Consider the following 16,370-nt stretch of genomic DNA (forward strand, 5'->3'; position numbering starts at 1 on the left):
ATTTTAGGGAAGTTTTCAACTATTATCTCCTCAAGTATTTTCTCATGGCCTTTCTGTTTGTCTTCTTCTCCTGGGACTCCTATAGTTCGAATGTTGGGGCGTTTAACATTGTCCCAGAGGTCCCTGAGGTTATCTTCATTTCTTTTAATTCTTTTTTCTTTTTTCTCTCTGCTTCATTTATTTCTACCATTCTATCTTCTACATCACTTATCCTATCTTCTGCCTCCGTTATTCTACTGTTGGTTCCCTCCAGAGTGTTTTTGATCTCATTTATTGCATTATTCATTATTGACTGACTCGTTTTTATTTCTTCTAGGTCCTTGTTAAACATTTCTTACATCTTCTCAATCCTTGTCTCCAGGCTATTTATCTGTAACTCCATTTTGTTTTCAAGATTTTGGATCATTTTTACTATCGTTATTCTGAATTCTTTTTCAGGTAGACTCCATATCTTCTCCTCATTTGTTTGGTTTGGTGGGCATTTATCATGTTCCTTTACCTGCTGAGTATTTCTCTGCCTTTTCATCTTGTTTAGATTGCTGTGTTTGGAGTGGCCTTTCTGTATTCTGGCAGTTTGTGGTTCCTCTTTATTGTGGAGTTTCCTCCCTGTGGATGGGGTTGGACAAGTGGCTTGTCAAGGTTTCCTGGTTAGGGAAGCTTGCCTCAGGGTTCTGGTGGATGGAGCTGGGTTTCTTCTCTCTGGGGTGCAATGAAGTGTCCAGTAGTGAGTTTTGAGATGTCTCTGGGTTTGGTGTGACTTTGGGCAGCCTGTATATTGAAGCTCAAGGCTATGTTCCTGCACTGCTGGAGAATTTGCATGGTATGTCTTGCTCTGGAACTTGTTGGCTCTTGGGTAGTGCCTGGTTTCAGTGTAGGTATGGAGGCTTTTGGATGATCTCTTATCGATTAATGTTCCCTGGAATCAGAAGTTCTCTGGTGTTCTCAGGTTTTGGGCTTAAGCCTCCTGCCTCTGGATTTCAGTCTTATTCTTACAGTAGCCTCAAGACTTCTCCATCCATACAGCACCAATGATAAAACATCTAGGTTAATGGTGAAAAAATTCTCCACAGTGGGGGACACCCAGAGAGGTTCACAGAGTTACATGGAGAAGAGAAGAGGGAGGAAGGAGATAGAGGTGACCAGGAAGAGAAAAGGGGGAGTCAAAAGGAGAGAGACTGATCTAGGCAGTAATCAGTTCCCTAAGTGTTCTCCATAACCCAGAACACACACAGAGATTCACAGAGTTGGGTAGAGAAGAGAAGGGGGAGGGAGGAGATAGAGGTGACCTGGGGGAGAAAAAGGAGAGTCAAAAGGGGGAGAGAGTAATCACGCCAGTAATCACACTCCTAAGTAAAAATGGGTACTGAAGATTTGTTTCTTAAAGGTACAAAATTGATAACAAATACCAAAAAGCAAAGATTAAAAAATCTAGAGGTTAAAGTCTCAAAAATACAATATTAAAAAAGCAAAATCAGAAAAATCATAAAAAATATATATGAAGTTTGCTTTAAAAATGGTGTCTTTTTTTGCAAGGTAATAGGTTATAAAAATGAAAATTAAAGAAGTAATAGAAGACTTAAAAATAAAATTAAAAAAAATTTTTTTATGATAATAGTAAAAATATATGTAGGAATTTCTTGGGAGCTGTTGTGGGCAGTGTGGGGTCAGTTCAGTTACAGATAGTTCCTTGTTCCAGCTTATACTTCGCAAGATCTGTAGGCCCCTTCCAGTGTAATTGGTGCTAACTACAGGGTTTTAATCTATTGCATCTGTCACTTCCAAAGCGGTTCTCTCTGTTTATTTTGGCGGCTTCTGTTTGCAAGTCTCTTCAGTGTCTTAGTTTCCACCCTGACACAAGGGGGTGAAGGTGGTCCTTATTTAGGCTCACTTGTTCAGTCGTGCTGTGCGGAGGGAGGAACACTGCAAACAAATATCACTGGCTTGTGTGGGGAGTGCTCACAGTGTCTGGGCCACACTGGGTTTGCCCCTGCTCATGGCGTGTGTGCTTTGCCAGTCTGCACTGCTCAGGCTCCAGGTGGCTCTGCAAGGGAACTGTCTAAAGCAGGCCCTGGGTTGCATGCACTTCTCAGGTCTAAGCCTCTCAGGTTCAGGATCTTGGGTACTCCACAAAGGCGCAGACTCGGTTGGGCCTGCATGTTGTGCCCTTCCCAGGTCCAAGCAGGTCAGGTGACCAGGTGCTTGGCGAGTGCACTCTCCTTAGATGTGGTGCGTCTTATCACCTTCCCAGTTCCAGCCACTTGATTTACTGGGTGGCAGCTGGTGTGCCATCTCAGGTATGCCATGTGTCTCTTCTGGGGAGCTAATCTCTGGCTGCGACCTTCCTGGAGGATGTCAACCGTCCAGAATCCCAGGAAGTCTTGGTTAGCAACTGGAAGCCTGCTCACAGTTTGGTAGGGGATGCCTTCACTGGGGCCAAGTTTGCCCCTTTCTGGCTCTGGCTGCCACCCACCTGCTTCCAGTGGGGGATGTGCCGGTCTGCAGCTGGCTAGCTCTCCTCTGGTATTCTCTCAGTCCTTTGTTCTGTGAGTGGGCCGGCAGTGCCTTAGGTTAGGGCTTTTCGCGGGATAGTTCTCTCTCTCTCTTTTTTTTTTCCCTCTCTCTCTCTGGCTATCCCACAGTTTGGGTTGCTGTCTCACGTTACCTCCTTCAGATTGCCCTCAGGGTATTCAGGCCTGGTCCTTTCCCTAAGCAATGCAGCCTGCTCCTCACTGTTCATCCCCTGCTTGCTGGTGGCAGATGCAAGCTTTTGGGCTACTTCTCTGCTGGAAGTTGCCATTAGGCATGTAATCTGTGGGTTTTATTTATTTTTCCTCCTGGTTATATTGCCCTCTGAGATTCCAAAACTCCCCACAGAACCACAGGTGAGAGGGTTTCCTGGTGTTTGGAAACTTCTCCTCTTTAAAGACTCCCTTCCCGGAACGGGTCTCCATCCCTAACTCTTTTTGTCTCTCTCTTTATCTTTTATATTTTGTCCTACATCCTTTTGAAGACAATGGGCTGCCTTTCTGGGTGCCTGATTTCCTCTGCCAGCGTTCAGAGGTTGTTTTGTGGAATTTGCTCAGCATTCAAATGTTCTTTCGATGAATTTATAGGGGAGAAAGTGGTCTCCCCAATCCTATTCCTCCGCCATCTTAGGACCGCCTCCTATCTTTTTCTTATTAAAGTTATTCCCAAGTATTTTAGAGTTTTGGACATACCCTAAGATAGCATTGTAAAAAACTTCACAGTAAAATTTTAAAGTAATGCTCCCAAAAATTTCCTTTAGAAGTGTGGTTAAGTATAAAGAAAGCTGAGCACCAAAGAATTTATGCTTTTAAACTGTGGTGTTGGAGAAGACTCTTGAGAGTCCCTTGGACTGCAAGAAGACAAACCAGTCAGTCCTAAAGAAAGTCAGTCCTGAATATTCAGTGAAAGGACTGATGTTGAAGCTGAACATCAGCTTTGGTCACTTGATGCAAAGAACTGACTCATTGGAAAAGACCCTGATACTAGGAAAGATTGAAGGCAGGAGGAGAAGGGGACGACAGAGGATGAGATAGATGGTTGGATGGCATCACTGACTTGATGGACATGAGTTTGAGCAAGCTCCAGGAGTTGGTGATAGACAGGGAAGCCTGGCGTGCTGCAGTTCATGGGGTCATAAAGAGTTGGACATGACTGAGCGACTGAACTGAAAATATTTTAGTTCTGTTTATTTATTTATTTTTAGTTCTGTTTAGTTGATAGTTGCCAATTACTGATTTCCTCAAAAATTAAAATAGGATATAAATGTCACTTAAGTATGTTTTTCTTTGACTTAAAGATGATGTAAGGATCTTTTCATTTTTCTATGAATAGCACACTAGATTTTTTGAATTCTGTATAAACAATTTACTGAATGATTTTTTGGTTTTTTGTTTTTAATCTTTTGTCCTAAGGTTGCTACAACTATAAATACAAAACAAGAATACTGCCCAACAGATGGATGTATTAAAGAAGATTCTTTTATGGAAAAATTGCCGCCTAAAAAGTATGTTCTATGTGCACTTATTTTAGTATTTGAAATTCATTGTATTTCTGAAAGTTATTTTAGAGTTATTGATAAAAGATCATTCTTATATCAGTATCTCTAACCCATTGTTTATAGAATGCTCTTTTAAGTTTATAATTTGTCTGAGCTGTTAATGAAATGGAGAATCCAACTCCTAAAGAAGCAGCATTAGTATGTCCTCATTTAAAGTGAGGGGAAACAGAATTCACAATTACCATTTCTTCACCCTACTTAATTCTTTTAGTCTCTTTTGCATACCTCAGCTCTTTCAGATTCTTTGCTGCTCTGTAGTTCTTCATGGCCTAGCCAATAAAGTTCAAATCCTTTAGGCTAGCATTCCTGACTTTTCACATTACTGCTGCAGGTCCTCTGTCCAGGTTTAAATGGGTGCTTAGAAACCAACAGAACAGTTATTTATTTAGAAAATAAAACCACTTAACTAAAGTCTACTTACTGCTTGTTGATAGAGCCAGAGGTAGAACTCAGGCTTACTGAATGCCAGTACTGCTCCCACCTCCTCTATTTGTAGTCCATCAATCACTTCCTCCATAACCTCTGAGTAGAATGATTAGAATAAATCTTTAGGAATCTTTGTGGCTCCATGTGACTCAGTGGCCATAATAACTGGGACATCTTCAGGAATCTAGCAGTTGACTTACCAGGTGAGGGAAGCTGGGTTTTTTTTAAAGAGTGCTAAGGATTGTGCACCCACTTCAGAGGAGGGAGCCCTTGCTCAGCTCTAGCCAGTTTCTGCTATGTGTTAAGATATCCCAGTGGTGCCAGGTTATCCTTCTCAAGACAAAACAGAAATCTGGAATTTCTTTGTGAAGCTTATTTTTTAAACATGAAAGCCAAATCTGATTGTACTTTTGTCTAGATGCATGTAGTGTCAAATATGGTTGCAAAGTGAAATTTTACTTTCATAAGTAGATGAATCTGTTTTAGGTATCTCAATTTTTTCCAAATTGCCAGTTTTCAAATTAGTTCTCCATGTCAAGTATACTTAGGTTAAAAACTCCTGTTTCCTAATTTCAGTAGAGTTTGGTTTAAATAGTGATATGCTTTAAAATAGAAGTGTTCCTTGATACATGATGCATTGCCTTCCTGATTTTTCTTTAGTATTTTGAAACAGGAATTGAATGATGGACTCCTTATGGCTAATGCATTCACATGTTTTCAAGAACATGGATATCCACTTTTTAAGTAATCAAATGTTTAAAAATTACTTTGTGTATCATTTATTCCTACGAGACTAACATTCAGTCATCATAGTTTCTTCTGTAAGCTGTTTTAGGCTATGATTAACTTATTCTTGCGGAGAAGGCAATGGCACCCCACTCCAGTACTCTTGCCTGGAAAATCTCATGGATGGAGGAGCCTGGTAGGCTGCAGTCCATGGGGTCGCTAGAGTCGGACATGACTGAGCGACTTTACTTTCACTTTTCACTTTCATGCATTGAAGAAGGAAATGGCAACCCACTCCAGTGTTCTTGCCTGGAGAATCCCAGGGACAGGGAAGCCTGGTGGGCTGCCGTTTATAGGGTCGCACAGAGTCAGACATGAATGAAGCGACGCAGCAGCAGCAGCAGCAACTTATTCTCGCTAGCCAACGTAGGGATATAAAGATAAAAAATAGGCAAAAACTCTGTCATCTATGGACAAGAAATGCAGCTTGCTTTTCATTTGAAATTACCTAGTAAATTTATTACCTCATTAGCCAGGTCTATAAGTACATTTTTTAATAGCTGGCATTTGTTTGTATACTTACTTACTTTAATTGAGCTTAAGACAGTTGAGTGATTATCAATATCTCTACCAAAAAAAAATCAGGGAAGGAGAAAGGATTAAGAAAGCCCAATTTATATTATAAGCTATTATTTTCAGGCGTTGGTTAAGAAGTTGAATTCTTGATTAAGTTAGCTTTTATATGAAAACATGTCTAGTCATGATTTTCCTCTCTTTGCTTTTCACAGATAATTGAGAATTCATTGTAAATGTCCTTGTAAGTCATCATAAGAATTATTTTTAATAGAGGGTAAAAATCAAAATAGAAGATTAAAACCATTATATTAATGTTGATACTTAAAATAATATACTTGACATTTTCCAGGATGAGGAATTGTTCTCAGGACTTTGAAAAGTCTGCTCATCAACAAACTGTTAGTTTAGAACATTCAGCCTCCACACCCAGGACTGTTTTGAACCCATCAGCTGTAATAGAGGTATGAAAAATGTAATTCATGAAGTGAGATAAGGCCAAGCATTTTTACTTTTCTCTAGTAGCTTGACTTTCCTGTGCTCTCAAGGGTCCTATAATTCAGATTCTTTTGGGAAGTTTAAAGGTAAACCTTCACTCCTTGCTTCAGTCTCTTATTTTATTTTAAACTGTGCCTCAACATTTGTTTTCTTTCCAAGTCAACACATTCTGCCTTTGATCAGCTGTTAGTGCTCTTGATATTTACTTGTATTCCCTTTGAACCTAGTTACTGAATTCAGGTTTTATGAAACTTGTATAAGATACAAGTTTCCAGATTCTAAGTATGATTTTCCAGTTATTTTAATGGCAACTAAAAGACCTAGTGGCACTTACTGATGATGATGTAATTCATGTTGGAAGATTGAATTTTATCAGTTATGGCTTTTGATAACTTTAAATAATATATTCTTTTAATTGAAGGTTAGAAACAGAACAAATTCCAAAGTGCTGTTGAGTAGAATATTAAGTCGTTTTGTTAAGGAGATTATTGGTGGGCTGGGGGAGGAAAGAGCACTGTCTTCTGTGTTTAAATCTTTTTTTTTTCCCCTAAGAATTTTCTTTTGTTTTTATCAAGGAATTTCTGTACGTTAATTTTAGTGTTGTTTTTTTTTTTTTTTTTTCTTTTCTGGCCATGCCACCCGGCATACGGAATCTTAGTTCCCCAACCAGGGACCAAACCCTCACCCCCTGCATTGGTAACATGGACTCCCAACCACTGGAGCAGCAGGGAAGTCCCCAGTGTTTAAATCTTAACATAGCCTGATTATAATCTTCATTTTCTTAAAAACTATTACTGTTTACATGTATTATTTATGATCATGATCATTTTTTTCAGGTAGTTTTGACTTGCAAAATGGTTATAGGACATAATCCCATTTTTTCAGAAAGATACCTAAAAAAAAAAATCTGGAATACGATCAGCAGAACTCTAAAATGTTCATTGTTGCATGTTTTCAGATTGCTGTAATGGATCTAGGTTGCTTTTGTAAACAAAATGGTAGCTTGATGTTTTTGCAACTGTTACAGTCTATCTAAGCATCTGTTTTTATATTTTGTATTTGTATGTGATTCCTCTCTCCCTTCTTAGGAAAGTAAAACGGTGGAAGAGATTGATGAAGCATTGAAGATAGCAGGCCAAAATTTTGAACAATTAAGTATTGCTGTAAAAGTAAGCTTTCTGTATGATTACACTGTATCCTGAATTAAGACATGTTCCCTTTTAATGTATATCACTGAAGGTAGTAGAGCTTAGCATGATAAGTAGAGCTTACATATGATAATCCAGTGAGAGAGAAACATAAAGAATGGAAAACTCATGGCCTCCCAGGAGTAGCTTCATACCATTTGTGTTGGCAGCCTGCTGAAATTGAAGCTCTGTTAAGGAGCTATAATTTCTGTTTGCTGTGAGCTGAATTTTTTGTCTTGGAAGCATTGCAGATCACTATTCTGATACTGCTCATTATTTGGCTGTATACTGTACACAGAGTTTTAGGTTCTTTTCTTTCTTGGCCCATCAACCCAAGAGAGAGACTTCCCTCATTTACTGACAGAGAACAAGCTCCTTGCACCTACCAACAGCAAATTCACCACCAAGGCATTCAAAAGATTGTAGCTAACATAGAATTTAAGAGTTCAACATATGTATTTGCAGAATACATTTACTGCATCTCATATCCCCCAAATTTTTAACCAATTTTGGCATCAAATCTAAGTCAAAAATCTCATCTAAGTATCTCCTAAATCAGGTATGGGTGAGATTCAGGGTATGACTCGTGCTGGGGCAAAATTCCTCTCCAGCTGTGAATGTGTGAAACTAGTAAATTATCTACTTCTAAAATATTAATGCATTTGTTGAGCAGGCATGGGATAGACATTACCATTTCAAAAAGGAAAGATTAAAAGAAAAAAAGGTCACAGATCTCAAGCAATGAGTCTTTGTTTAAAATACAAGGAAATTTGTGGAATAGTTAACATTTTAATTAAAATATGTGTGTGTGCATATATATATATATAGGTTTTTTTGGTCCTTAGTGTGTGGCATGCAGGATCTTAGTCCCCTGACCAGGGATCGAACCCATGCCCCCATGTATTGGGAGTGCAGAATCTTAGCCACTGGACCACCAGTGAAGCCCCTAATGTTATATTTTAAGTTTTTATAAATTTAAGGAATCCTGCCAGAGAGAAACTTAGTTATCCAAAATGATCCATTTCCTGTACTGAGTAAAAGTGATGAGAAGTTAAGAAAACTTAGTGGGTTTTCTAGTCCTTTTTGCTAATTTTATCAGTACGAAGTACTAACAAAGATGTGATTTTGCTGACAAGAACAAAGATTTAAAGTTTAACCATGTGATTTTTCCCATTTTTATCATCTGATCTCTTCTGTTGTTATTTTGAAAAGAGTCCAAAAAGTACCTTTTACTTTTCAAAATTATGTTGAATAACACAATTCCCACAAAATAAAAATACCAAATTAGGTCTTTGTATTATCTTTTTCCCAGATGCTTGAACACATACACAGTCAAACAAAAGAGGAGACAGTCTGTCTTAAAGAGGTTCTGGAGAAGCAGTTTGATCAGCTTTTCACTTCTCTTGATTCCAGGTAAGAAGTTAAAAATATAGACTCAGTGCAACTGAAGCTTTTAATATCAACTTGTCATTTTATTTCTCTGCATAGATTGAAAAAAATTAGTAGATTTTAAACAAGTTTAGAAGGTAATGGGTGATTCCCTTACAGGCTGATGTTTACAGCTTCGAAATGAAGAAAATTTATTTATTTAGGCTATTTGCCTTCTGTTCCCAAAGCTGTTAAATAATTTCTTTCTTAAAGCAGTTAGCACAGAAAAATGCTGTCTGTTTCTGAATCCTGTTGTAGAATTCAGCATTCTTGGGAAAATGCAAACATATATTTTCATGTACATAATGCCATCATTTTTTTATGTGTTTATTTGCTTCAAGAGCAAATAATAATGATTTTTTTAAAAACATACCAATACAATTATGTAAAGTTTAAAAAAATAAAATTTAAAAATAAATAAATAAAAAATAAATAAATAAAAACATACCATACTGTTACATATCCATCCTTTTTTAAAATGTTGATATATATGATCTCAAGTAAACTTTAATCACATTTTGCATTTTAAGAAACAGACTCATAAAAGTTGTGATAAATTGGTATTTAGGAATGGTGCTTGTCTATTTGACTCTTGTTTCTTTTTTAAATTTCTAATTGGAATGCCCAGAACTCAGGTTCATCACTCTGAATGAATCAGTTGATATTCTTTATTCCTTGATATTTATGGTATCTCACATTTGGTATTTATAGTATCTAAGTGATAGGTCAGTTCAGTTCAGTTGCTCAGTCATGTCCAACTCTTTGTGACCCCGTGGACTGCAGCATGTCAGGCTTCCCTTGTCCATCACCAACTCTTGGAGTTTGCTGAAGCTCATGTCCATCGGGTCAGTGATGCCATCCAGCCATTTCATCCTCTGTTGTCCTCTTCTCCTCCTGCCTTCAATCTTTCCCAGCATCAGGGTCTTTTCCAATGAGTCAGTTCTTCGCATCAGGTGGCCAAAGTATTGGAGTTTAAAGGTGATAAGTCATGTGCATGCATTTTAAATGTTTTTAATAGTGGTAAATATACATCATAAAGTTTACCTTTTTAACTGTTTAAGAGTATACAGTTTAGTGGTGGGGGGAGGGATGAATTAGAAGTTTGAGATGAACATACACTATTATATATAAGATAAATAAGAAACTACTGTATAGTACAGAGAAATGTATTCAGTATTCTGTGATAACCTATATGAGAAAAGAATCTAAAAAAAAGATTATATGTATAACTGAATCACTTTGCTGTATACCTGAAACTAATATTAATATTGGTTAATAATATTAAACTAATATTAATATAACATTGAAAATCAAATATAGTCCAATAAAATTGAAATTTAAAAATGTATAGTTTAGTGGCATACAATAATTTTATGTTTAACTTTTTAAGGACTACCAAATTGTGTTCTGTGATGGCCACACATGTTACTTTTCCACCAGCAATGCTCAAAGGTTCCAGTTTCTCCACATCCTCACCAACATTTAATTTTTTTTTTGAAAAGAATAACCATTTTGAGGATGTGAAGTGGTATCTCATTTTGGATTTGATTTACATTTCCATGATAGCTAGTATTGTGGAGCACATCTTTTCATGTGCTTATTAGTTGACCATTTATGTATTTTCTCTGGAGAAATATGTATTCCAGTCCTTTGCCCATTTTTGTAGTGTTTATTTTGTTATTGATGGGGTAGTCGTTCTTTATACATTATGGATATCAGTCCTTATGAGATGTATCGTTTTCATATATTTTCTCTTCTTCCTGTGGCTTGCCTTTTGTTTGTGGTTTAAAATTTTTTTATTGAAATACAGTATTAGTTTGAATTTGAATTGCATTTGAATTACAGTATTAGTTTCAGGTGTACAGCAGAATGATTCAGTTATACATATTCTTTTTCATTATAGGTTATTACAAGATATTGCATATAATTCCCTGTGCTGTACAGTATGTCCTTGTTTTTTATCTTCTTTATATATACCAGTGTGTATATGTTAATCCAAAATGCTTAATTTGTCCCTTCTACCCTTAAATGTCTATGGGTCTGTTTCTGACTTGTAAGTAAGTTCATTTATATTCCACATAGAAGTGATATATGACACTTGTCTTTCTTTGTCTGACTTTAGTAAGTATAATATTCTCTAGGTCCATCCATGTTGCTGCAAATGGCATTGATTCATACTTTTTTATGGCTGAGTCATATTCCATCATATACATATATCACATCTTTTTTATCCATTTAAGTTATTTCCTTGTCTTGGCTAATGTAAATATTGCTACTTTGAGTACTTTGAACATTGAAGTGCATGTACTGAGTTTTAGAGTTTTCATCTTTTCTGGATATGTGCCTGGGAATTGGATTGCTGGATCGTATGGTTACTGTTTTTAGTTTTTTATAGAACCTTCATACTGTTCTCCATAGTGAATGCACCAAGTTTCCTTTCCCACTGACAGTATAGGAGGGCTCCCTTTTCTCCACACACTGTCTAGCATTTATTTGTAGACTTTTTGGTGGTGACCATTCTTATTTGTGGGAAGTGGGATACCTCATTGTAGTTTTGATTTCCATTTTTCTAATAATTTGTGATGTTGGATATCTTTTCATGTGCCTGTTGACCATCTGAGTAATGGTCTTCTTTGGAGAAATGTCAGTTTAGGTCTTTTGCCCATTTTTTAATTTTTTTTTGAGCTGTATAAGCTGTTTGTATGTTTTAGAAATTAAGCCTTTGTTGGTCACGTAGTTTGCAAATATTTTCTTCAAGTCCGTAGGTTGTCTGTTGTTATTGTTGAACTAAATTATTTAGCTATGCCAGGTCTTAGTTGTGGCATGTGGGATCTAGTTCCCCAACCAGAGATTGAACCCAGGTCTCCTGCATTTGGAGTCTTAGCCTTGGACCACCAGGCAAATCCCTCCTTTTCACTCTCTTGATAGCATTCTTTGATCCAAACATGTTTTTAATTTGTGAAGTCCAATTTATCTATTTTCTCTTTTGTTGCCTGTGTTTTGGTGTTGCCAAGAAATTGTTGCCAAATCTTCAATCATGAAACTTTATCCAACTGTGTTTTCTTCTAAGAGTTTTACAGTTTTAGCTTTTACATATAGATCTTTGAGGCATTTTAAGCTAATTTTTGTATATAGTGTAAAGGAAGGGTCCAGCTTCATTCTTTACCATATGGATATCCAGTTTTCCCAGCACCATTTGTTGGAAAGATGGCTCTTTTCTCCATTGAATGGTCTTGGGACTCCTGTCAAAACTCAGTGACCATGTTTGTGAAGATTTATTTCTGGGCTCTCTATTCTCTTCCATTGGTCCATCTGTCTGTTCTTGTGGCAGTAGGACAGTGTTTTAATTACTGTGGCTTTGTAGCAAATTTTGAAATCAGGATGTGTAAGCTCTCCAACTTTGTTCTTTCTCAAGATTGTTGTGGAAGTTTGGGGTCCCTTGAGATCTCCTGTGACTTTTAGGATGGGTTTTTCTATTTTGCATGAAGCATCATTGGAATTTTGAAGTGGATGGCTTTAAATTGTAAATTGCTTTGAGTATTGATATCTTAACAAATATTAAGTCTTCCAGTTCATGATTATAAGAGATCTTTCCATTTATTTTGGCTTCATTAATTCCAGCAATGTTATGTAGTATACAGCAAATGTACAAGTCTGTTGCAGCCTCAGTTACGTTTATTCCTGAGTCCAGTCTTCTTTTTATTCTTTCATAAAATGAATTGTCAATTGCCTTTTCAGACTGTTCACTCTTAGTATGTAGAAATGTATCTGATTTTTTGTGTGTTCATTTTGTATCCTGTATCTTTGCTGCATTTATTTATTAGCCCTACTACTATTGTGACATCTTTACCTATAAGACTTCTCTGGTGGCTTAGACAGTAAAATGTCTGCCTACAATGCGAAAGACCTGGGTTCAGTCTCTGGGTTGGGAAGATCTCCTGGAGAAGGAAATGGCAACCCACTCTAGTATTCTTGCCTGGAAAATCCAATGGACAGAGGAGCCTGGTAGGATGTAGTCCATGGGGTCACAAAGAGTCGGACACAACTGAGCGACTTCACTTTCTTCTCTTTCTTTCTTACGTATAAGATCATGTCATCTGCAAAAAGACATCACTTTCTTACTTTTTGTCAATTTGGGTGGCTTTTATGTCTTTTTTTAACTAATTATTCTGGCTAGAACTTAAAATAGTATATTAAATAGCAGTGGTAAACTCTCACACCCTTTTCTTACTACCGTCCTTAGAAGAAAAGCTGTCAGTCTTTCATCATCTAGTGTAATGTTAGCTGTGGGTTTTTCTTATGTAAGTTTTATACGTTGGTGTAGTTTTCCTCAATTCCTCGTTGGAGTATTTTTATCCTCATAGGGTGTTGAGACTGTCATATCCTTTTTCTCTATAATTTGAGAGGATCTTGTGGGGGGTTTTCTTCTTTCTGTTAATATGCTATATAACATTAATTGGTACTTATACTTCATTTCAGGAATAAATCCCACTTGGCATGATGTATTATTCTTTCATCTGTTCTGCTGATTGAATTTGCTAGTATTTTGTTGAGGATTTTGACTTAATGCTCGTAAGAGACACTGATCAATAGTTTTCTGGTAGTGTTTTCTTATGGCTTTGGTATGAAGGTGATGCTGGTCTCAGAATAAATTGCAAAGTGTTTCCTATGGCTCTTCAGTATTTTGGAGGGGAATTGATTTTATTTATTTATTTTTTCTTTGAATTTTTGGTATAATTTACCAGTGAAGTCCTCTGGTCTGGGTTTTTCTGTGGGGGAAGCTTTTGATTACTAATTCAATCTTGTTACTTTTTATTGATCTGCTCAGATTTTCTATTTCTTCATAATTCAGTGTTGGTAGGTGGTGTGTTTGTAGTTATTTGTCCACTTCATCTAGGTTATCCAATTTCTTGGCATAGTTATTCATAGCATTGCCTTCAAATTTTTTTAGTTTCTGTAAAATTGATTATCCTATGCCTATGAACAAAACTAGTGGAGGTGATGGAATTCCACTTGAGCTATTTCAAATCCTAAAAGATGATGCTGTGAAAGTGCTGCACTCAGTATGCCAGCAAATTTGGAAAACTCAGCAGTGGCCACAGGACTGGAAAAGGTCAGTTTTCATTCCAATCCCAAAGAAAGGCAACGCCAAACAATGCTGAAACTACTGCACAATTGCACTCATCTCACATTCTAGCAAAGTAAAGCTCAAAATTCTCCAAGCCAAGCTTCAGCAATACGTGAACCATGAACTTCCAGATGTTCAAGCTGGTTTTTAGAAAGGGCAGAGGAACCAGAGATCAAATTGCCAACATCTGCTGGATCATCAAAAGAGCAAGAGAGTTCCAGAAAAACATCTATTTCTGCTTTATTGACTATGCCAAAACCTTTGACGGTGTGGATCACCACAAACTGTGGGAAATAGTTCAAGAGATGGGAATACCAGACCACCTGACCTGCCTCCTGAGAAATCTGTATGCAGGTCAGGAAGCAACAGTTAGAACAGGACATGGAACAACAGACTGGTTCAAAATAGGAAAAGGAGTACATCAAGGCTGTATATTGTCACCCGGCTTATTTAACTTATATGCAGAGTACATCATGAGAAATGCTGGGCTGGAAGAAGCACAAGCTGGAATCCAGATTGCCAGGAGAAATATCAATAACCTTAGATATGCAGATGACACCACCCTTATGGCAGAAAGTGAAGAAGAACTAAAGAGCCTCTTGATGAAAGTGAAAGAGGAGAGTGAAAAAGTTGGCTTAAAGCTCAGCATTCAGAAAACTAAGATCATAACATCCAGTCCTTCACTTCATGGCAAATAGATGGGGAAACAGTGGAAACAGTGGCTGACTTTATTTTTCTGGTCTCCAAAATCACTACAGATGGTGACTGCAGCCATGAAATTAAAAGACGCTTACTCCTTGCAAGAAAAGTTATGACCAACCTAGACAGCGTATTCAGAAGCAGAGACATTACTTTGCCAACAAAGGTCCGTCTAGTCAAGGCTAAGGTTTTCAAGTAGTCATGTATGGATGTGAGAGTTGGACTATAAAGAAAGCTGAGCGCCGAAGAATTGATGCTTTTGAACTGTGGTGTTGGAGTAAACTCTTGAGTCCCTTAGACTGCAAGGAGATCCAACTAGTCCATCCTAAAGGAGATCAGTCCTGGGTGTTCATTGGAAGGACTGATGTTGAAGCTGAAACTCCAGTATTTTGGCCACCTAATGCAAAGAGCAGACTCATTTGAAAAGACCCTGATGCTGGGAAAGATTGAGGGCAGGAGAGGGGGATGACAGAGGATGAACTGGTTGGATGGCATCACTGACACAATGGACATGGGTTTGAGTGGACTCCGGGAATTGGTGATGGACAGGGAGACCTGGCGTGCTGCGGTTCATGGGGTCACAAAGTGTCGGACATGACTGAGCAACTGAACTGAGCTGAATGCCTACTTTATTTTTCATTTTAGTAAATTGATTCTTTTCTTGTTTTTCTAGGCAGTGTATCTAAAATTGGTGAATTTTAATCTCAAAGAACCATCTTTTGGTTTCATTGATTTTTCTTTATTTTTGCCTAGCTATTTACTTATTTCTGCTCTAATCCTATTATTTCTTCCTTCTGCCAGCTTTGGGTTTAGTTTGTTATTTTCTGGTTCCCTAAGGTGTAAACATAAAGATTGAAGGCAGAAGAAGAAGAGGGTGGCAAAGGGTGAGATGTTAGATAGCATCACTGACTCAATAAAATGAATTTGAGCAAACTCTGGGAGATAGTGAAGGACAGGGAAGCATGGTGTGTTGCAGCGCATGGGGTCGTAAAGAGTCGGACATGACTTAGCGACTGAACAACAGCAAAGGTGTAAAATTAGGTCGTTGGTTTGTGATGCCCTTTTTTTTTTTTGCGATGCCTTTTTTAATGTACTTACAGCTATATATTTATTTCTCTCTCAGATCCAATATTTAATTGCATCCCATAAATTTTGATATTTTGATTTTTCATTTTCATTTGTCTCAAAATACTCTCCTTGTGTTACTTTTCTTTGATCTATTTGTGTTTAGGAGTATGTTCTTTAATTTCCACATATTTGTGGAATTTCCAGTTTCCTTCTGTTACTGAGTTCTAGTTTTCATTCCTTTGTGTTCAGAAAGGATATTTTACATTGTCTTTTAAAAGTATTAAAACTTGTTTTTTTTGACCTAACATGTGGCCTAACATGTATGCTTGAGGAACCTTTCTGCAACCTTCTTGGGTGGTCTTGGTTCCTCTTGCTGCCTGAGTGCCAAATTAAGTGAAAGGGTTCTTCAGGCAGCCCCCCTTCCCTTCCGCCCCCGCCATCTCCTTGCTCCCGCTGCATCCCTGCCACAAAGTAGGACATTGCAAATAAGGCAGTGGCACCCCACTCCAGTACTCTTGCCTGGAAACTCCCATGGGCGGAGGAGCCTGGTAGG

General features: G+C 37.6%; 1 protein-coding gene across 9 annotated transcripts in view; it reads left to right on the forward strand.

Moving 5' to 3' along the window:
* The window catches only part of RNF17 (ring finger protein 17), a 115,086-nt gene that overhangs the window by 13,455 nt on the left and 85,261 nt on the right, over positions 1 to 16,370 (forward strand). For all 9 annotated transcript variants that reach the window (XM_044927265.2, XM_025262767.3, XM_044927266.2 and 6 more), the window contains exons 3-6: positions 3,939 to 4,030; positions 6,162 to 6,273; positions 7,396 to 7,476; positions 8,807 to 8,907. In XM_044927265.2, the coding sequence (XP_044783200.1) occupies positions 3,939 to 4,030; positions 6,162 to 6,273; positions 7,396 to 7,476; positions 8,807 to 8,907 (386 nt within the window). The remainder of the gene's footprint in view (positions 1 to 3,938; positions 4,031 to 6,161; positions 6,274 to 7,395; positions 7,477 to 8,806; positions 8,908 to 16,370) is intronic.

This window comes from Bubalus bubalis, chromosome 13, assembly GCF_019923935.1.
Source record: "Bubalus bubalis isolate 160015118507 breed Murrah chromosome 13, NDDB_SH_1, whole genome shotgun sequence".
In the NCBI taxonomy this organism is placed as follows: Eukaryota; Metazoa; Chordata; class Mammalia; order Artiodactyla; family Bovidae; genus Bubalus; species Bubalus bubalis.